The 22987-nt window shown below is 38.0% G+C and overlaps 2 protein-coding genes across 2 annotated transcripts in view; both read left to right on the forward strand.

The window, feature by feature from the left end:
- The window catches only part of sez6l2 (seizure related 6 homolog (mouse)-like 2), an 18393-nt gene extending 3233 nt beyond the window's left edge, over positions 1-15160 (forward strand). The window contains exons 4-18 of the mRNA XM_008305013.1: positions 3595-3728; positions 4013-4205; positions 5558-5743; positions 5838-6021; positions 6786-6949; positions 8134-8328; positions 10031-10169; positions 11952-12148; positions 12316-12510; positions 12713-12907; positions 13530-13721; positions 13930-13968; positions 14362-14479; positions 14612-14723; positions 14814-15160. Of these exons, the coding sequence (XP_008303235.1) occupies positions 3595-3728; positions 4013-4205; positions 5558-5743; positions 5838-6021; positions 6786-6949; positions 8134-8328; positions 10031-10169; positions 11952-12148; positions 12316-12510; positions 12713-12907; positions 13530-13721; positions 13930-13968; positions 14362-14479; positions 14612-14723; positions 14814-14843 (2273 nt within the window). The 3' untranslated portion in view covers positions 14844-15160. The remainder of the gene's footprint in view (positions 1-3594; positions 3729-4012; positions 4206-5557; positions 5744-5837; positions 6022-6785; positions 6950-8133; positions 8329-10030; positions 10170-11951; positions 12149-12315; positions 12511-12712; positions 12908-13529; positions 13722-13929; positions 13969-14361; positions 14480-14611; positions 14724-14813) is intronic.
- A 1880-nt stretch (positions 15161-17040) lies between these two features.
- On the forward strand, positions 17041-22778 carry kctd13 (potassium channel tetramerization domain containing 13). Its single transcript, XM_008305021.1, has 7 exons — positions 17041-17467; positions 18466-18726; positions 19196-19365; positions 19774-19863; positions 20035-20087; positions 20203-20398; positions 21291-22778. Exons 2-7 carry the CDS (start codon positions 18489-18491, stop codon positions 21537-21539), a joined length of 996 nt encoding a protein of 331 aa, XP_008303243.1. The 5' UTR covers positions 17041-17467; positions 18466-18488; the 3' UTR covers positions 21540-22778.
- The last annotated feature ends 209 nt before the right edge of the window (positions 22779-22987 follow it).

A 22987-nucleotide genomic window follows, 5' to 3' on the forward strand; every position in this document is an offset into this window, starting at 1 on the left:
ATATATTCAGACTTTCATTCAATATATTCAGACTGTTACATATATATATAATTTCCTAAACGGCATGCCATATTTGTGTATATATATATATATATATACACATACACTTGTGAATTCACCATGCTATACCTGTATATATATCCATATGGACTTTCACCATGTCATTCACATATATATGTGTGTATGTGTGTGTGTGTGTAAATTCACTATGTCATATATGTATTTGTGTAAATTCACCATGATGTTTATTTATGTAAATTCACCATGCCATATGTGTACTTGTGTAAATTAACTGTCATATTTTTACATATCCACATGTAAATTCATAATTTCATGTCTGTATATATCCACATGTAAATTCACCATGTTATATATCCACATGTAAATTCATCATGTCACGTTTGTAAATATCCACATGTAAATTCATCATGTCATATATCCACATGTAAATTCATCATGTCATATATCCACATGTAAATTCATCATGTCATATATCCACATGTAAATTCATCATGTCATATCTGTATATATCCATATGTTAATTCATTATGTCATATCTGTATATATCCATATGTTAATTCATCATGCCTACATTGTCTTTATTTTATCTTTATTTTTTTTAGCCTTATTTCACTTTTGTAATGTCCTGCTTCTTCCATGGCTCATCTGTATCAAGCTGCTGTAACATGTATATTTCCTTGGTAAGGGATCAATAAAGTTTATCTTATCAATTGCCTGATAATAATGTGAAGGAATATTCTGTAACATATTCATTATCTAGTATTGATTTTAGCTTGTTAGTTTGCTGTTACAGCTGGAACCATTTTTTTGTTTGGTAGCAATATCAGTGCAGCAATGGCACATTTGTCTTTGCTTCAGATCTTATTTCTGTAAAGAAAACAAGGTGCTTGATTTATTTCTACATTTCAGGAGTGGTGCCTGAAACCTTTGGCAGGACACAAAGGAATGAATGTGAATGCTGAATGAAGACTGTGAAGTACAGCCCTGCATTTTTTATTTGATGTAGTCAGTGAACAGACCAGTGAAAACACCATAACAACTGTAAATAATAATAATAATACAATTTCAGCAGCTGCTGAACCAACAAACTACTGTAAGAATAGAAAATAACCACCTCATACAAATAAATTCATTGTCCATGAGTGAGACACATGATCTAGCCTTTCTTTTACATGAAATTCTGTGTTTATTCATTTATTTTGCGTTTTAATGTTTAATTAGGAATACTGATGTGCAAAAACCATGGAATTACTTATCAGATAGATCTAAAAATTACAATATATTTGTGAGGGCATAACAGCAGAATTTTTATGTGAAAAAAATGTAAAATTTGTTTAGTAAACTGAAAATGTATGTATATTTGCAGTTGCAGGTTTACAGTTTATTTGACATTATATCTGTAAGTCTAAGGAATATTTTTTTTTGAATTTTATAGATATTTCTTGTGTGTTTCAAAAATATGAAAAAAAATCTGTTAAATAAAAGGCAAAATTCTGTAAAATTACAGATATTTTTACTGCGCACAAACTTTTTTCTCTTGTCTCCAATTAAAGACCTATCATAATTAGACTTACTTCAGAGTTGTGAAACATGCAAGATGGGCTTGGACAACAGTCCGGAACACATTGTCACTTGAAAACTTAGTTCAAATATACGATTTACATTTAATTAATGTTGCAACAAATTAAAATTCATTTGAGGAAATAACAACAACTGAATAAACAGCATCCAGGTGTGTCCATATACACTAAAACCAGCACTATCATTATCTGCCTGTAACAAATCAGTCAATAAGCCTTGTGAACACCAACCTGACGCTGGGTGATGGAGAACACAACATCTTCCTGCCCGAAGGATTGTCAGAAATGCACTTAAGTGAGGCACCAAGTGTCTGTGCAGCTTCTCATCGAAGGTGGACGAGAAATACGCAGCGAAAGCTACAAATGGCAATTAAGGAAATGTGACTGAGCAGGACGAAGGGTCAGCTGATTTACAACAGATGCAGGGAGAGATATGTCCTGCAAGATGGATGATCTGTGAAGTCCCTGTTTGTAAGCGAGAGAGGTCAAATTTGATTTCTTTCCGAGAGCTGAGAAGAGCAAAGCAGTTACTGAGCATTAAGCCTGGAAACAGCAAACTGGATAAAGATGATTCAGTTTACCTGCTGGGTGGTTTTTGTTTGTTAATTAATGGTGTAGAAACAGCAAGTTACCATTTTAGTGAAGTTTGTTGTTAAAGTTCTTCACATTACCCAGACTACACCTTAAAGAGTCAAGTTTATTTACCATGTTAGCTGGTCAATTTGGTGTTTTTTGTAGTCATGTTTAGTCACTGCACATTTAAAACAACAGACCTTTAGCCAAAGTGCTTTCCAACAGAGAAATAAGATGGATGTTCCAAAATTTACCCAACAAGTTTAAATATGGCTGTTAAGACAGTTTTATTGATTATACATGCTGTAAGTTTATGCATACTAGAAGATAAGTGAAATGACTGAGCATTTCCACCAATGACACAGATTCAGACGTTCTGATTTTACTATGGAACAAACCTAAAGAACCAATCCTGTCATCGTGCAGTGTGGTGTGTGAAAGGATCATTTGCATTGGAAAAAAAAATCCAAATATATAATTTTTATACACAGATAGAAATGTAATCGGCCCCATAAGTTGCTTTTATTGTAGCTGCCGTTTGTACATTAAGGGCTGGTCAGTAATCTCATTCCGCTGAAACATTTTGCGGTTTCTGCCAGTTATGCTAGTCTATGAAACTGATTTAATTCAAGGTAAATCAGCACATCAAAGGTCGTTATTTCAGAAATTTGCTGCTCCTTGTCCCTTGCATGATATGAAACTGTCTGTACTTGGTTGTGACCATGTTTACAATAAACATGTTAAACATAAGCCTTGCACAAATGTGTAATCCTGTTTAATTGACTTATTTTCTGCCTAAATGCAAATATGTGGATATTTAAGGCATATATATGCTCACTTTTTTTCCAGAATCTTTCAGAATCTTGCACTTGCTATAAAATATATCCAAACACATCTACAGGCTTCTGGACATATTTAAGATTTTGCAGATGATGAGGCATCCTTATAACTGCTCAGTTTAGATAATCAGGAGTGTAGGAGGCATCCAGAGACTCAGCGAAGACACAGTTTAATAAAAAGATCTGCACAGAACATCTCTCTCATCTTCGCTCTCAAGTTCTCTTCCAAAAAAGCAGGCCACAGGTTACGTTTACATGCTTCACCTGCTTCTTCGTGCAGTTTTAGTGGCCGATGAAACGAATTCAACGATCGCATATTTATGTCCCACCGTACAAAGTGTGGATTGTGTGTCTGTGGCCACATTGGCTTTATAAATGCTCATCCCAAGAATCCTTTGACTGGCTGGAAAAATATCAGTTGAGAAAAAGCCAATAGATGCCAAGAAACGAGAACGAAGTACTTAAACTTAGATTTTTGCAAACGATGCTGTTGAGTTATCTGTATGAAATATGTTGTAAAAGCATTTCTCGACACACATTTTTATTTCTTCTTGTCCCTCCCTGTCTCTCTCTCCGTACAGTACAATGCAACGCCACTTTGTCAGCCATGGAAGATGTTGTCGAGTCACCAGATCCTGCATCGTCATCATCTTTTTCCCCTTTGGAGTGCACCTACAGCATTACTGTGTATGCAGGGTATGGTGTGGAAATTCAGGTAAAGTGCAGCGTGAATCCAGAAACTTTAGTGTTTTCAAACATTTAAATAAGACTTCTTAATTTGAATCACAAAGAGAAATATAGACGCAAATATGGTTGTGTATAGAGCCTCTGTCTACTCATTTTCGTCTTTGTGGTGCAACATTTGCATCAACAGACTACAGCATTGGTCAGTTTGTGCATCAGTGTCAGTGGGATTATTTCACAAGCCGCTGATTTACAAGTTTATTCATTCAGGACAGCTGACAGAACAGGCTCTGTGTGTTCCGTTTCTACCTCCAGGTGAGGAAGGCCAATCTCTCCAAGGAGGAGTCTCTGACCATCATGGGCTACGGAGGTTCAGGACCGGAGCTGTTAGCCAACGAGACCCTGATGAAGGAGGGCCAGGTGATCCGCAGTACGACCAACCAGGTGTACATTCACTACCGCAGCCTCCGACAGACCAACCATGGCATGTTCAGCCTCCACTATCAAGGTAAATGAACCCACAAGAAGATGAAAGATCTCTCTGATGACCTTATATAATTTTCTTTACAACTGAAGATAGCGTCAGGTTTCTTCAGAGAAAATTTTCTGTAGCTGGAATAAAAAAATAAAGAATAGACACTGAAAGCACAGGAGCATTATTTTGAAAGTTTCTAAATAAGACATTATCCTCTCTGAGCTAAGCATTTCTACACAGGTTCTCTAAACCTTGTCTTGTTTTGCACTGAGCTTTGCACTGCGGATTAAGCTCAGTAAACGAGAGATGAATGACAACATTTACGAAGGATCAAGAGAGAAAGGTTTAGGTAATCGGGCTTCGGTGCTATCTTCATAAAAGGGTGATAAACGATGCAGGTGCTGGTGAACAGACAGGTGGTAGAAGACAGCACCTGCTCAGCCACGTCACCTGGGACAAATCTGTCGATGGTGGTGGTGATGGGGGAGGCTGAGATTAAAATTACACCATTTATTGGAGCCAGAAACTGGAAAACAGAAGAATTTTCCTTCCATGTGGAGGTCTTTGAACTACGACGTGTTGTTCCATTGGAAAATGCAACCAAAAAGGACATTTTATGAATATGAATTTGTTCTACATGTCTCATTTAGAAATGAATAAAAAATAAACCCCTTGTAATCGTAATGATCAGAATTTTTAAAGTCAACTTTAAAGCTATAAGGGGCTCAGCTTTGATAAACAGTCAAAAATTCCTTTTTTTTTTTTTGTGGCTGAGCAGGGCTGAACTGCAGGCTGTGATTATGCAGCGTATATAAGGAAAAAGTATGGCAACAAATAAAAATGTAAGAAAAATGGTACATTAACAGTTTGCAGAACAGTGTAGGAAACACCTGGGATCACATGCAAAAATATTTCTTTTTTTATTATTTTTTTAATTTTGTTTTTCTAAATTATTAATTCAATGAATTCAACGTTTGTTTTTTTCCCAATTTATTGCATTATAATTTTGTATTATCGCACAAAATACATTTTTAGTTTTCTCTATTTATAGCTATGGTTGTACTATTTCCATAGAAGTGCAGGACTTTATAGTTTTGGGGGGAAAACACAGTGAGAATTCACCAAAATAAATAAATAAATAAAAAGGCATCACAGATGTGTAAAGATTTAAAGATTAACACCCAGCTGATTAACTTCTAGAATGTGGAAGTAAAGCTGAATAGTCAGGAATAATGCACATGGATGTTGTGAATAAGGGGAGTTTTGGCAGCACAGGAAAATGTAGATGAAAGAGAGAAAGATGATCAGAGAGTAGAAATCCACCAACAGAAGCTGCTTTAAGCATTTCACTAAACAGGTTTTTTTCCCTCCACCTCCGTCCGCAGCCTTCCTGCTCTCCTGCCCCTTCCCTCTGTCCCCTGAGGGCGGCGGAGTGACGGTGACGGACATCCATCCTGGAGGTCAGGCCCACTTCCACTGTGACCCGGGTTTCCAGGTTCGAGGCCATGAGGTGGCAACGTGTGTGAACACAACGCAGCCCCACTGGAGCACCGCTGAGCCGCAGTGTGTCGGTCCGTACGCTCATTTGTGCTGAAACTGGAAAGATTTTGTGAGCTTGTAGAGTTTGTGACATGATAAGTGGGATATTATGTTTTTTTCACTCAGCTGTGTCTTGCGGAGGGTGGATTCGTAATGCAACTGTGGGACGGATCCTGTCTCCACCGCCTCCATCTGTCAGCAACCACAGCAATGGAAATAATCTGAGCTGCCACTGGTTGATAGAAGCCAAAGAGGGACACAGACTCCACCTACACTTTGAGAGGATTGCACTGGATGAAGACGACGACAAGTACGTTTGTGTTTCTACCAGTTTTTCTACAAGGCTTTAATCTATCTGTGTAGTTTGCATATGATTTAATACGTTATCTGAACCTTTTTTAAGATTTCATGGAGAAAACACTTTTTTTTTTTGGAAATATTGGAGCTTGTGGTTTTAGTTTGGGCGTCTTTCCACAAACAAACATGTTCCTCTTACAGATTTAACCCAGCCAGATTAGATTATTCTTCAGTTGTTTAGCATAAATAATACAGTTTTAAAGTTGCACATTGCTCACACTCAAAAGCTATTCAACAGACTAACTTTTATCTTTAATGCTGTAGAAATTATGGTATTTTACCCTTTATTCCCTACAGGCTAACTGTACTACCCACAATGCAAATAGATCAAAACCTTCTCCAGTAGAATCATTAGACTGTTTCTCATCCTTTATGTCTCTCACACACATTCCCCACTGCCTTTATTTAATTACACATTAAAAATAATTACTGTTATGACAAGTAAAAAAGAGAAAATAAGGAAAACTGTTCATGTAATCCCTAAAAGGAACTTGGAAGTAAACAATCACAATTGACTTCTACCTTAATGAAGACTTGGATGAAAACTTGATTTTGCAATTGCATAGAAAAATGCAGATGTGTGAAATGTGTGTGGCAGGTTTTCCTTCGCCCTGCTGTCCGTGCACAGTCATACATTCCTCATTCAGGCACATGTCATAGCATCGCTGTCTTTGTTTGAGCTCACCACCGGCTGTCTTTGTGATTTATTCCCCTCAGGTTAATTGTGCGCAGTGGAAACAGTTCCCTGTCTCCGCCGCTCTTTGACTCGGACCTGGACGACGTCCCAGAACGTGGGCTGCTGAGTGAGAGCTCCACGCTGTACCTGGAGCTCACAGCCGACTCCTCCTCCATCCCTCTGCTGCTGGCGCTGAGATACGAGGGTGAGTGGAGAGCCTTCACATGCTCGGCCTGCATCCTTTCGCCTGCATGAGGTCTTCTGTGCATTCAGCTGCACATCCCTCTAATCTCCTTGTATAATATTGAAATCCTGGTTCAGCATTCTGCCTGGAAAAGTTGATCAACTACAAAATTACCGGAAAGCCCCAATATTACAAAATCTTGAAGGTTTTACTTGCTGCAAGTTTTTTTCAAAGGTTGACCTCTTTATGGATAACTTAGACATTCAAGAGGCTACAGCCCTTTAGAAAACCAAGGCTTTCTTTACATTTGTTTTTTTTTTTTTTTAATTCTGTGTCTAAGAGGGCTATAATGAGCCACATCCGTGCTTACAGTCTGCCCACATTTCAGTGGGATTTATTTCAGGCTTTGGAGAGATTCACAACCGAAGCTTTTAGCACCTCACACCTGGGCTTTTTCTTGCCAAGACGATTTGAGATTCTGGCTTCTTCCAAGTGAAAAGCTCCACTGCTACTTCCTCGATAAATATGACTATGGTCGTTTAACCCTCTGAACTCCAAGTAGTTTCTGGACATTTCTTTTTTGTTTGCTCCTTTCACATTTTTTTCTTGCTGTGGGCTCATCTTTCACTGCAATATAAAGTCCTGCACCTCTATGGAAACTGCACAAACATGACTAGAAGTAGAATAAATAAAATGATAGTTGGATTTTTTTTTTGTTACTGATTTTACAAAAATTGATTTTTTTCATGCTTTTCTCCTAAATGCTCTGTTGGTCACTAGTGAAGCTTCGGTTGCACCAGGGAGCACAGAAAGTTTGATTTCTTGTACAATGTAGTGAGAGCAGATGGTTTATTTTTGGTAACTTTTTAAATGAAACATGCAGAATAAAGAGATTTTTAATAAATTATCACAATTTTCAGCTTAGATTTGGTTGTGTGGTCTGAAGGAGTACCAGACGAGTACTTCAATGAACATTAAAAGGTTCAAAATCTGACTATTCTCTTTGTTTTTACAGTTTCTGGCTCTGATAAAATCATAAAATTTTGGCTATTTTTTAAAGACAGCATGCCTTTTAAATCTGCTGGTGGGTTTCAGGATTCAGAGGGTTCATTTAATCAAACAGGAGAACAACCGCTAGAATTAAAAAAAAAAAGGGAATACGTGCACAGATTGTGTCAAATTTCTGTTCCTCCGTCTGTTCTCAGCGTTCGATGATGAGCACTGCTGGGAGCCCTACATGCCTCATGGGAACTTCAGCAGCAGCGACATCACGTATCAGCTGGGCACCACCGTCACCTTCACCTGCTCTCCAGGCTTCGTCATGGAACAAGGGTCGGGCACCATCGAGTGTGTCGACCCCAGCAATCCCCACTGGAACGACAGTGAGCCTGTGTGCAGAGGTGAGTTTCAGGGTGACGTTTTTCAGTGAATATAGAAACATATCAGCAGTTTATGAAATCAAACTGTTTCTTGTTTCAAGCTGTCTTTGTCCTTCCTCCTCGTTTCATCTCAGCTTCATTTCTGGATTTAACTAAAGCTGAATATGTCATTAATCCATATTTACATAGCACATGGAGTTCTTTGCAAGTCCATTAATATGCAAAATGAATTGTGCTGATTTACCACATCTAAGCTTAAAATAAGGACATTTCATTAAAAATCACTTTATTCTACATGTCTCATTTAGAAATTCAACCAAAAATTAATCCCTTTGCTGTAATCAGATTCTGTAAAAAGCTAAAAAATTCTGCACTCCTCTACTCAACTGTAAAGTCATGAGTGACTCAGCTGTGACATACTGTCGTGTCACAAAAATTCAGAGATTTTTTTGTGGCTGAGTATGGCTGAACTGCATTACACAGAGTAGATACGTATAATATTATAATACTGGTCCGTAAAAACACTTTATTTAATTTTTTTTCCAGTGTTGGTAACACCTGGGATCACTTGCAAAACTGCTGTACATTCTGATTCTAGTTCTTTTTTTTTCATTTTGTTTAATTACTAAACAAAGAAATGTTATTTTCCTTTAATTTTTACCATTTGTTGCACTGTGATTTTGTTATACTGCACGGAACACATTTTTGAGTTCTCTTAGCAGTTTATGAAATCAAATTGTTTCTCCAATCAAGCATTCTCAGTCCTTCTTCCTCTTTCTTTCTTGGCTTCATTTCTGGATTTAATTAAAGCTTAATGTGTTACTAATCCATATTTACATAGCACATGGAGTTTTGTAAGTTTTTTTTTTTTTTTTTTTGCAAGTCCTTCGATTCATTAATATGCAAAGTGAATTGTGCAGAGATGAGTGCCTGAAGCTTCAAGATGTTGTAGCCACGCTGACTGTGTCATCTGCTGGTCCGCTAGCATGCTGTGAAAACTGAGAGGCTGTGATGGATGTAAAACTGGCAGAGACTTTGCACTGGGTCAGGGACTGGCTGGAAAACACAGGTGCTATCATTTCAACCAAGCGTTAAAAGTGATAGATAGACGTTCACGAAGCCATATGCCGTGTTGTGTTTTCCCCTGCAGGGAAGCACGAGCAGCTCTCATACTGGTAGAGAAGGGGATGGTGGGATTGATTAAATGAATGCTTGAACATCCATGTATGTGTGAAAACGGTCACTGATGATGGATCTGCTGGTTATCAAAGCTGTTTATCAGAGTTTAGTGCCTCTAAAACTAAATGTGGAGGTTAAAAGGAATCTGTGCCTGTCGCCCTGGTTCTGACAATTAATGTGAAGTCAGCGGAGGCCTCCAAACACAGTCAAATTGCATTTGTACACAAAAATAGAAGCACTGCTGAGTTCTGGTTCCCCTACTGACACACTTTTCCTCGCTGTATGCATTGTGTCACGTCTTTTCGGGGCACAAGAAATGAGGTAATAGTGTTGAAGTGATCAATCTTCACATTCGGTATTCATCTACAAGTAGCTTCAGTGCTGTTAAGATGTGTAGTAGCAGAAAGATGTGTACTTGTGATACTATGTGTGGAATCTTTATCGCCACAGTTTCCATTGTCTTCTCCAGTTGCTTTCCTTGTTCCAACTTCTCTTGTAATTTCGTCATTGCAACATCCTGTCCTCTGTCCTGCTGTTCTGTAAGCTCTGTGTGGAGGGGAGCTGACCGAGCCCGTCGGTACCATCCTGTCTCCTGATTGGCCCCAGAGCTACTCCAAGGGGTTGGACTGTGTGTGGCAGATCCATGGAAACGAGGAGAAACGCATTGAACTGGACGTCCAGATGTGAGTATCTTCAAACTTAAAACCAGCACTGATCCATCAGGTGTCTGCAAAGAGAGTCACGTAATGCTTTTATGTCATAAATGTTGTTTCTAAATGCACGTCTTTAAAATCGCAGTGACTCAATCCACTGGAGAGCTAACTGTAGTTTAACAATCTTTATCAGTTGGAGTGTGTTTCATGTCTAAAATACTCAACCTTTATGTGTTACATGCTATGCAGTCCACAGTTGTAAATCTGTAAAGTCTTGGATGCTTTTAGCTCCGTTGGTCTGCTCTCAGCATAAAATCTAAAGATTAGCGTCTTCATTGTGCAGTAATTTCCTCGTGCTGCCAAAATCATCATCTAACATAGGAGTGGTTTGCTGTAAGAGATAATAAAAAGTTGGGTTAATGTGCCTTATAGAATAAAAGTCACTCATGTGTTTGATAATGAATTGCAAAAATGAGGCATTTGTTGTTTGTTATATTTATTGAAAGTCTCTTTACATCCTGACAGCAATCAAAAAAAGAAATGTTCTGGTCATACGAAGTAGAAAGTTTGTAATCTGTGACAGTCACAGGCCTGCAAAGAGCCTGTAAAAATCAACACATTCAGTCTGTAGAAGATACCTTTACTAAATGCCTGCACACACTCTACCTGTGCGTTCATTGTTTATCACCTGATTCTTCCACGAGCACACAAACACAAGCACAAGAATGGAGCCACATGTTACTGCGCCACACAAACCTACAACATGTTGCACCTGGAAACATGTCTGACTGTTTGCAAGTGTTATTTGATGGTATTTACCTCATGTTAGTCTATATTAGCTTTGAACAGGATGTTTGCGAACGTGGTCAAGTTGGACATTTATGTGTTTTTGAGCAAAAGATACTTTCATGGCCCTCTTCCCAGCACACGTTCTCTTCTAGGGGATCACAAACTCATGGTTCGGATCGTATCACTGCATCATTTTTTCACCAAAAAAATCACAAAAGGACGAGAGATACTGCCAAGAACGTCACTGTCAGCTGCTTTTAACGTGCTTCATTCATATGAACACACAGCTTTGTACCTTCTCACCGCAACTCTGAATCAAGATTTAGGGAATTATTTTTTACCAAGGCATGTTTTGCCATTTGTTTGTCTGTCTGTCTCAGATCCGGTTTACTTTCTTTAAAATTTTGAGACAGTGCCTCAGCCTGTGTGGAGGATTATGAGTTTCCTTCTAGTTTTCATAAAGGAACAACTGTAGTAAAACTTTATTTCACAAAATCATGCCAAAACTTTGCAATTAATCTGCAGTTCAAGTGTGCCGAACTTTGGATGTGGTTCCATTATATGCTTTTAAAAATCTATTTTACTCTTGCTAGTTTCTACGATCATCAATGCTCCAGTTTTATTAGACATGAATTAATTTAATGAGCATCCAGCATTGAATTCAGTTCATAACTATACAACATATACGATCCAATTTCAGCTGTTGCTATTCTGTTCCTGTCTTTCTTTAATCTTACAAAACTTTACATTGTGATGCACATTACACGTTATATGAGTATGTTTTGTGCCCCTGTCAGTTGTGTTTTATTGCATTAAAAGTGAAACAGCAAAAGAAAGATAAGCAAAGATAATATCATGTGACAGCTTTACATAATCGGCTGCCTCCCCTGTCTTCTTCTCTCTTCCTCTCGCTGACTAACAAATGCATCAGGTGGGTGGACTGGTGGTCTTTAAAAACAGAATCTCTCCGACGTGAAAGCTCATTTCTCTTTTTTTGTGTATGTGCTTGTCTTTCTCCCTCAGCTTAAACATCCGCCACACTGACGTGCTAACAGTTTTCGACGGCCGTGATCTCATGTCCCACGTCATCGGCCAATACCTGGGTTCCAGGGAGCGTTTCCAGGTCGTGTCGGGAGGGTCGGAGGTCACCATTCAGTTTCAGAGTGATCCTGATGATTCCAGCTTCATCCTGAGTCAGGGATTCCTCATCCATTATCGCGGTAAGTCTAATTATGGCTCAAAATGGGAAAATCATGAACCTGGAATTTAAAATATAAAGAAGGTCAAAGTAAAAATGCATTTCACTGAACAGAACAGAGGAATTTTGAGGAGCAAACTACGTGAAAAAATTATTTCACTTAATGTGCTGTCTTTCCGTGTCCTGCAGAGGTCGAGCCCAATGACACCTGCCCTACCCTCCCTCAAATTGAGTTCGGCTGGATCAGCTCGTCCCACTCGTCCCCCGTCAGAGGCAGTGTGCTGACCTATCAGTGCCAACCAGGATATGACATTAGTGGCTCTGACATCATCACCTGCCAGTGGGACCTGTCCTGGAGCAGCAGTCCACCTACCTGTGTTAAAGGTGAGACAAACCATGATAAACCGTTTTTACCCCAAGCTTAACCAGCTGGCATGAGTCCTGCGGTTTAGGGGTTTGGATGCTTATGATTACAATAGATTTTTTAACTAAATGCACCAGACAAAGAAAGGACTAATATTTTAACTGCATTTCTCCTCTATTATGAATTAGAATCACATATGTCACATGCTTTGTGCTTCCACAGTCCAGCAGTGTCCTGATCCAGGCGAGGTGGTGAACGGAGCGCGCTCAGTCCGTCCTGAGGCCGGTTTTGCAGTCGGGACAGTCGTCTCTTTCTCTTGCAACCAGGGTTATCAGCTGGAAGGTCCCAGCCAAATCTCCTGCCATGGACGAGACACCGGCACCCCTAAGTGGAGCGACCGCAGCCCAAAGTGTGTCTGTAAGTCCTCAACAAAGTATGACACTTCCAGCTCTTCATGTGCAGTAACATCATGTAAACACTGTGCTTTTCTCTCAGTGACATTTTGACTGCAATTACAGAAATGTGAGGAACTTTATAATTAACAATAAGCAACAAAAAGCCATAATAACAAAGAACTACTTCTCTGTGCAGGAATGCTAATATAACTCCATTACTATTTATCACACTCTATAGCTACACTTTATTTATATTCTAAGAACAATGCAAATTTTACATATTATGCTTTTCTACTTATGTTTATATTTTTAGGACATATTTTGCTACCGATGTTTATTTATAAATTTCTACGACTTTGAATGAGAAGAACTGTAACATAAGTAATGTCCCTTCACTGATCAATAGAGCATTTCTGATTCTGATTATCGATTATGTGATACATGGACATATCCATATGTAATTTCATTCCGCCTTGTACATACCTTATACCTTATACCTTTTCTATATATATTTTTAGCGTTACAGTACTTTTGTCCCTTTCTGCACTCAGCTGCTTTTTACTACTTCTGATGCTGATTTCTGCACATTTAGTTTTACCTACAAGCATGTGTCAGTCCTCTCTGTGTTTGTCTACACTATGCAGTAAAGTATGACCCGTGCCCAAACCCTGGAGTCCCCGACAACGGTTACCAGACCTTGTACAAGCACAGCTACCAGGCCGGAGAAACGCTGCGTTTCTTCTGCTATGAGGGCTACGAACTGTTCGGCGAGGTCATTATCAGCTGCGTTCCTGGCCATCCGTCTCAGTGGAACAGCCCGCCGCCTTTTTGCAAAGGTAAATATTTTTACTCTGGAGCTTGTATGTTGTTGTTTTTTTTAACTCTGTTATTCAGTCAAGGAACAGGACATTAGTTGTTACAATGACACAATGCTTTTATTTGTCATTCTTTTAGCCATTTAATAAACATCAGCAAAAAATCTAGTGTCGCCATCCTGAAGGTTAGAATAATTTATGTTATTTCTCTTTTTTCCATTTCACGAAGTGGCATATGAGGAGCTTTTGGATGATCACAAATTGGAAGGTGATTTCTTTTCTCTTCTCGTGTTTATTATATGTATGAGGTAAACTTTGGAGATATTATTTAAAGCTGCTACATGTGGGATTTTAATTCTGACTTTGGCACCAGCTAGCAGTGCTATTTAAAACAGCACTGTAATTGACACTTGTTTTTGTATTTTTATACACTAGAACAGTTTTTACATTCAACATTTCAGTGTGCTTCATATAATTAATGTGGGCAAAGCTATCACAACCAAGCAAACATCAGGCGCTGTCACATTATTTAGATTTAACGACTGTGATGTGCTGGAGATCTGGAGTTTCCTATATTTATTGTGTTTGACAGTTTAGATTTATAACCAAATCAGAAAAAAAACATCACAGCAAATGAAACACTATTTGTACTTTTTAACAGTGTCCCAGTCATTCGAGCCGTCCCATCAGATCCTGAGTGAGAACATTGCTCTGGCAATAATTCTGCCAATCATCCTGGTCATCCTTCTGATCGGAGGAATTTACATGTACTATACAAAGTAAGTAACTCTGGTTAACCAAAGTGACATTTAATGTTTACGCTCATCCGTCTCTGTGTTTTGGAGGCTGCAGCGCTGGTTTGTCCATCTGTTTGGCCCATTTCCTAACAATCTGTACTCTGTCACTCTCAGCATTTGCAGACTAGAATGGAAGCCGCTCTTCTGGAAGTCTCTTTCTCACACACACTCCTACAGTCCGATTACAGTCGAGTCCGATTTCAACAATCCTCTTTACGAAGCAGGGGTGAGTGCAAAGCTAATGTTTAGTTTCCTTTGCTTTGTTGAAGCTGCTCAAACATTAAAGTTCATCCTCTGTTTCTTGCTTTGACCACAGGACACGCGGGAGTACGAAGTATCCATTTAAAGGAGGAAACGCTCTGGTGAGAGTTAAAAACCACAGCAAAATTAAATTCTTTGGGCAGACAAATTCCTTGGTATTAAAAGGCCTCAAGCCCCCTTTTTATCATTCATTTTTAAAAATATCTTTGTGTATATCTGGTTTATCAATAGTGGAAGTGCTTTATTTGGATTTGTTGCACTGATGTGGTGATCTGCCAAATGTGAGTCCGACTACATGATCCAACTTTCTGTATCATTCGGACTGGTGCCTTATGAAGGGTAAGGAAGTGACAACAAGAATAAACACAAGTGTAGGAGAAGAACAGGAGACAGGCAAAGGGTGAAGGGAAATGGATTTGTTTATTTAGTTCAATCATTATGAGGCCAAAAACATTCGAGAACTTGGCAATACTTTATTTGTAAGAATCAAAAGTTACAGTCATGAATCTATAACACATGCTGAATGTTTTTATTTTATTTTTAGAGAGGCTCATGTTACAATTTGCAGTGTTACAGTAAAAGGGAAGAACATTTTGATTTTAATCAAGAGAAAAACTTTTGAAGTCAACAGTCATTTTCTCTTCCTTACTTTTTCTTTCTGTGTGTAACACACACACAAACTGAATGTAAATATCTGACTTAATATTGACTGAGGTTGATATATATATATACTTAATTATATATATAAGCCTCATATATATAAATATACTCTTACACATGGTGGCGGGAGGTTATATATTTTCATTATATACATATAATGAAAATTCAGTGCCAAAATATAATGTTAAATACTTTAATGTCCCTAAGTGTTTCATCTGTTGTTGAAATAGTGTTTACAAAGGCAGTGTTGATTTTATTCTTTGCTGTTTCTAGAATGCATCATCACCCAATGTCACATGACATGCTGTATAAGAAAAGGCGAGGACACGAATGTCATTATGCTTAGAGCATGCACTGATTGTAAATTATATTGCTTATGCTCAATCTTTCCATTATCATTATAGTTACTGACAGTTATCATTGTTATCAAATTTGATGTTGTATGCACTATGTTGATGAAAAATTACAAATCTGGCTGCTTGCTGTGATGCAGTACGTATTTATTTACAAATGATTGTTTGAACAGTGAATGTCGTCTCATTCGCTGTGCCAAATGAAGGATCTTGGAGACTGTTGCTTTGTAGACTTAATTCTTCTCTTATCATCAGTAGCATTTCTTTGCTTCATATATGAATACACTCTTTTGAAGGCAGTAAATTATTTGCTGAGCTGGAAATAAAGTCTCTGTTGAATGGTGTAAAAAATGTTCAAGTGTGCTTTTATTTTTGCCAAATAACTGCATGCCTACATACCTACATTTGCAGAAACAGGCTTTCTAGTAATTAATATTTATAACTCACCCGATTAAATGATTTAATTTTAAGTTTTCTTTTGTTTTTCACAACTACCAACATTTTATTTATTAATAATATTTTTATTATTTATTGTTAATGTTTAGAACTCATTTTTTTTCTGATTTCTTTGACCACTTTATTTTTGAAAAACTATTTTTGGAATTTTTAATAATAATACTGCTACTACTACAAAAACTACTACTACTACTACTACTACTACTACTAATAATAATAATAATAATAATAATAATAACAACAACAATATATATAATATCGGTGTTGCAATCATTGTTATGATGTGGTAATCTTTTTTTATTATAAATTGAATTTATGAATATGCAAATATTTTAGGACTAAGCTTCTTGTAAGTTCAGAAATCCTGTATACTTACAAACATTAAACTCATATTAGCTGCACACAGAAAAATCTTTCTTTTTCTGCATGGAAATTTTACAAAAGATCTTGTAGTTTCAAGCTCAGATCATAGTTTATTCTGTACAGTAAAGGTCAAATATCAAAACACATTTTTGAGCTATAATTGGAGCGTTGCAGTTCCTATTGTCACCACTGGGGGCAGTGGCATTTCCAAATAAACAGGTTCTAAATTTACAGATTGACTGTCTTGATTGCACTTTAAAATTAACTAGTCAATATCCGCATTTTAAATATTTTCTCCTCTGCTATTAGGTACATTGAGGTGGAGAAAATATTAATATTGTAGGTCATTTAAAGAAGAAAATGAACACTATTACAGTCGCCTTTGTGCTAGTAGCACCGTCCGAGAGGTGGCGGTAATTCACGTCCTCTTTTGACCGTAGAAGAAGAAAGCAGCGGAAGAAGATGCTCCAGTTTCGTTTCCGAGTGACCTATTTAGCTTCTTGTATTAGCATCAGTAAATAATCTTTGCGTCCAACAATGGGATTGAGCGTCCGTAATGTAGCTCGGAGTTCGCGTCTTTTGGTGGCTGCCTTCTTCTGATTTTTCACCGAAGAAGAAGCGATACGAAGCAAATGAGCATTGTTAGCTTAAAGCGTAGCAAAATAGCCTAGCTGTTGTTAGCATTGACTGCCACTTTGAATTAGCTCGGCTAAATGAGGCGTTAGCTGCGTAGTATTTTTATTTTTTTTTGGTCTTATTTGGGCTCTTCATAAAAGCTGGCTAGCTGATTATCGATTGCTGGCTGATAAACGGTACACATTTAGCTATCTTAGCTCAGCTGGGTTTACTATTGCAGCTCCTTTGGATGTTCAGTGTGGTAAGTACAGTTCGTTATAAGCTAGCTTAATATATATATATATATTTTTTTTTTTTTTTTTTTACTTAAGTAGTCTGATTTGTTATCACCAACTAGCCAGACCTCATTCAGTTCTCTCATTTGTAATTTTTCATGTGATTGTAGGTGGTACCTAACATAACTTTAATGATAGCTATGGTTAGCTTTACATGGCTGCCTTTGACAGCCTGCGTGCGTGCTGCTAATTTAGGACGACGTATTGTATTGCATTAAAAAGAAAAAAGAAAAAAAGGAACTGTTCCTTATCACTGTTTTGCAGTTTAGGGAAAAAATGTTTTGATCCTTGGATGTTTTTTTCCAGTTACATGAGGAAGACATCATTACAGAGTGTAGATCACAGCATGGGTGTGGCTGAAGAATCCATTATTTATTAGGTACTTCCTCAGTAGGTTATTTGATCTATAACATTTATTTGACAGGCACTAAAGGAGCAGCTCAAATTCAGTGAATTTAAAAGTGGAAAATCAAATAGATGTGGGCTTTATTTCCCATTAGTGTTTGCTGAAGTTACACTGAATCAATATCTTTCATCTTGCCAAAGGATATGTTGTTTTCAGAGCAGGTTTAGAGGTTTGGTGTCGTAGTTGTAATTGGGAATAGTTTGGTACAAAAATTAGTTCCAGCAAACTCGATTGTAGCGTTAAGACTAATAATTATATGCTTACACCTGTCCGTCATGATAACTTGTTCCATTTCTCAGTGATACCTTGCACTGAGGTTTTGTGCTTCTAGTCATTCGTGCTGTGTGGCTTCTATGGGCACAAATAACCATGTCTTCAGTTGTCTAACAATAAGCAAGTACTTATAATTCAGTATAGCCTATTTTAGTGGTAGCAGCTGTTACACGTGATTAACCTTCACAGTTATCAGTTAAAAGAAAACTAGTATTGTATTACTAACATTGAGTTTCTAGTCCTACTTGCACTATAAACAAGCAATCATATTCTTGTACATTACAGTCAGAAAGTGACTCTTCAGCCCCATGTCTGCTGAGGCTTCAGTTGGCGGTCATGCTGCCGACTCTGCCCAGTCCGCTGTTTCCCAGCCTGCTTGCCACAACACAGATGAGCACAGAAATCAGGGTCTGCTGGGGAGCAAGTATGTCAAGTTGAACGTGGGTGGCTCGCTGCATTATACAACTGTCCAGACGTTAAGCAAGGAAGACAGTCTGCTGCGGAGCATATGCAACGGAGGAACAGATGTCACCATAGACTCAGAAGGTAAGCGCATGTGTCCATCTGGTGAGCACTGGCTTTTTCTTTTTTCTTTCTCTCTCTGCTGGACCTACATTGATATTATTTAATGGCATGAATACTGTGCTGTTGAAGTCATACATTTTAATATGATGTTTAGTAGGTAGGCCTGACTGTCTCAGCATATTTATATCAGGTGCTCTGTTTTGAATTTAGGGAGATAAATATATCCTTACTAAATATTTCAATCAGCTTTTATGACAGTTACTCTCACACTTGTGGTGCCATTCAGTTTTGTACTGTAAGATATTAAACATTTAAAATGTGTTGGGGTTGGCAGGCAAGCTCTTGTAATAATTTTTTTTAAAATGAGGTGAGTATCAATATAAGCTCTGAGGCTAGCAGCACATCCACAGCACACAGTGGGGAAGGCTGGCATACCACAACAAATATAAAAGAATGAAAATGACAGAAAATGATTTTCATGCCGTTCCAGGTTGGGTGGTGTTGGACAGGTGCGGCCGACATTTTGGGTTGGTTTTAAACTTCCTGCGAGACGGCTCAGTACCACTTCCAGAGGACCACAGAGAACTGGATGAGGTTCTGAAAGAAGCCCAGTACTACCGGGTCCAGGGACTTGTACAGCACTGCCTCAGTGCCATGCAGGTAAAAACATGATACTTGTGATTTTTAGAACTTTATAATGTACAGGAAAATAAAAACTAATTCATGGACAGGTGTAAAATATAAAGTGCATTACTTTTTGGGATTGTTGTTATAAAGTAATGCATATGCCATGGAAAGCACTTTTTAAAATTCCAGTGTGGAATATTTGAGAGACCTACATCGCAAATACACAATCAGGCTCAGAATTCAAACTCTACAATAACAGGACTGACGGTAAATGTGATTTCAGACACAGCCCATGTGATGGGTGTTCTATTTTTGACAAATAAGCTTCAATATAAATTGCTCGGTTTTTATTTAGTAAATTGATACCTGGAAGAAGAAAATTCTAAATTAAAATAAAAAGTTAGTTGCTAATGTGTTTTAACATACTTTCTTTATTTTCAGAAACAAAAGGATGTGTTTGAAAGTGTGTGTCGCATCCCCATGATCACTTCAGCCAAAGAAGAACAGAAGATGATTGCGACTTGTAGAAAGGTGAATTCATTTTAATCTTAATCATATGGACCGATAACTAAAGTGTGTGTGACGCTGATGGTTGTGAAAAACCTGCATGCCCCCTCCTTGTCCTTTACGTCTTCTTTCAAGAATTGAAGTTGGTTCTCTTTGCATGTACAAACAAATTCTCTGTTTTTTTTTTCTCTACAGCCGGTAGTAAAATTGCAGAACAACAGAGGAAACAACAAATACTCTTACACCAGGTAAAAAAGGCTGACTGGATACGCTACTACCTACTCCTACGACTTTATTCTACGGGAAGTGCTGATTATTCCACACAGTTGATAATTACTTGTTCTTTGTCTGTTTTGTGACCAGCAACTCCGACGACAACCTGCTGAAGAACATTGAACTCTTCGACAAACTTGTGCTGCGATTTAATGGCCGCGTCCTGTTTGTGAAAGACGTGCTTGGGGATGAGATCTGCTGCTGGTCTTTCTACGGTGAAGGCCGCAAGATCGCTGAAGTGTGCTGCACTTCTATCGTCTATGCTACGGAGAAGAAGCAGACCAAAGTAAGCAGCATATCATATTTATCAGTGCAATTGTTTTGCTCTCCGGTGACAACAGCTCGTTTGTTTAGCTAAGAACGAAAAATAAAATGGGGGAAACAGTTAGCCTGGTTCTGTGTAAAGGTAAGAAAATTCTTCCACCAGACCCAAATATTGAGTTTCCTACCTTAAGTTGTAGGGTCTGTGTGATTGGCTGAAAGGTGAAATGGTGTTGACGCCACCACTGATATGAAAAAGTGACATCAAATATAAGTGTTACTGGAAGAAAAATGCCTTCATGATATTAAAGCCCAGTTCTGTGAAGCTCTTATTACGGATGGAATTTTAATAATTTTTTGAGTTGAAGTAATTTCTCAAATTATTTCACAAGTTAATGCTTCATTATATATTTGCTACAGTTTGTCCTACGATTAATTATTGATTGATTGACTTACACTGATTAAAACTACATTGCATTCATTATAGCACAATAAAAGCCACAAGTTTAGCCAAGCCAAGTCTATAACAGAATTGATCAATTTTGAAATTTAAAAAACGAAAAGTTTCAAAATTTCACATTAGAGACAAATTTCAGGACACATTTCTCATGTTGAAATCTCTCATCGAAGCTGAGCCACACTTCCAGTCTCTTCTGTCATGATCACTCTCCTTGTCCTGCTTTTGAGCGCTCAAGCTACAAAACAAATGCTTCTGTACTGAAGTCGACATCCATTCTGTTGTAATTCCTGGTGGCAGAGTGAGTGGATCTACTTAATTCACGTGCAAGTTTTTTTTTTTACTACCTGCTTTAACAGGTTTGTTTTACAAAGGAGGAGTAAAAAGAACTCTCAGCTGTATTGTTTGTCCACAGCAAATACATGGTGAGTCACTCTCTGCCCAACATCTGTGTTATCAGGTTGAGTTCCCTGAAGCTCGAATATTTGAAGAAACCCTCAATATACTCATCTATGAGAATGGCAGAGGTTCTGGTCCAGGAGGCTTACACCTTTTAGACTCAAGAGGCTCAGGTTCATCGCTGGGAGCTGGCCAGTCAGAGGAGGAGGGCGCCGTGGGAGGGGACAGACGAGTCAGACGGATCCACGTAAGGAGGCACATAATGCACGATGAGAGAGGGCACGGCCAGCAAACTGTGTATAAGGACTAATAATGTGAAATCATAAGACTTGGGAGAGTGACTTCATGTATGTTTTTTGTTGAATGCTAGCACAATGAAAGATCAGAGCAATAGCTTGATATTTAGTTATTTCACGACATGTCTTTAGACATCATTGCAGAAATGTTGGGGTTGATGACTGATGTGTAAATGAGGGTAGAGTTGTTTGGATGTAAAGAAAATGCTTCTGTTTACAAGAACACAAGTTGTGTACATTCTATAAATAGGAAATATGTTTTTAAAAAAAATCACCTGGGACTGAAAAACTGGCATAAATATTACTTTTTCAGATGTTAATGAACTTCCCGTAAGTTACTGAATGGGCCTGAAGCCCAACTCCAAACCCATTGGTGGAGTTTTTTTCCTAGAGCAAACAACCTACCGTTAATGTGGGTGTTAATGATATGCACTGGCAGCCTCCTCTGTGTTTGACTTGTAGGTAACACTGTCAGTTTATTCAGGTTGTGAAACATCTGTTGCCTTTTTCTCCATTGGCCTGAGTTGCCGTCGAGCAGCGACGGACAGAGGACGGTGAAGTTGAGCCTAGTTGTGTTAACACTGGAAAAAAATAAAAAATAAAAGCAGAATAGCCATTTCTAGTGAGGTTGTCGATGAATGAGATTGTTGAGCAGCTCCATTTTCTTTATTTAAATTATTACAGCTGTTGCTTCCAGATGTTTTTTATTAATTTATGAACCTAATTTATTGTCGCGTATTTAACTTTTGTATTGAATGCAATCTTTGTGTTAACTAGCGCTCAGTTGAGTTTTAATTTCCAGAACGATACGGTGCACTCTTTATCACAGATCAGATTTTGAATTTACTCTTGTAAATGGATAAATAATGAACTTAAATTTCAGTTTAATGTTTCAAGAGGAACCGTGACCATTTCTTTAATGTTTTTTTCTGAGCCATGATCTTTCACTTCTTTTGTCTTACACCAAACTGCAGAATTTTGCTCAAATTAATTGGCCATACCGTGATGATAAATGTAATAATACTGGGTTGTATTTCCCTCAGGGAGAGGATAAATATTTTTTTTCTAATATTCACTGGTGACTTGTGTAAACCTAGTCACTCTGATTACTGGCGGAGACATTGAATGAGAGCAATATGTATCTTGGACCCCTTAGAAAATAAACTTGGAATACCTTGAAATATGCACTAATTTAACTTCCGTCCAACAGTGGTCATGAAAATGTTCTAAATAAATGACTTTAATGAAATCCACTTCTGGTTTCTTGGTCTCATTTTCCCTTTTGTGCCTAAAGTGTAATTAAATAATGCGCTCAGGCACATATATGTTACATAAACAAGTGTAAGACATCCTGATGTGCTTCAAAAACATTTCATTTAGGCAACCATTGTTATGGATGCTGATTCCAAGCTATTTAACAACAGCTATCTGCTTATTATATCCCTCTTTGCTAAACGCCAGG

This window comes from Stegastes partitus, unplaced genomic scaffold (genome assembly GCF_000690725.1).
Source record: "Stegastes partitus isolate 25-593 unplaced genomic scaffold, Stegastes_partitus-1.0.2 Scaffold43, whole genome shotgun sequence".
Taxonomy (NCBI): Eukaryota; Metazoa; Chordata; class Actinopteri; family Pomacentridae; genus Stegastes; species Stegastes partitus.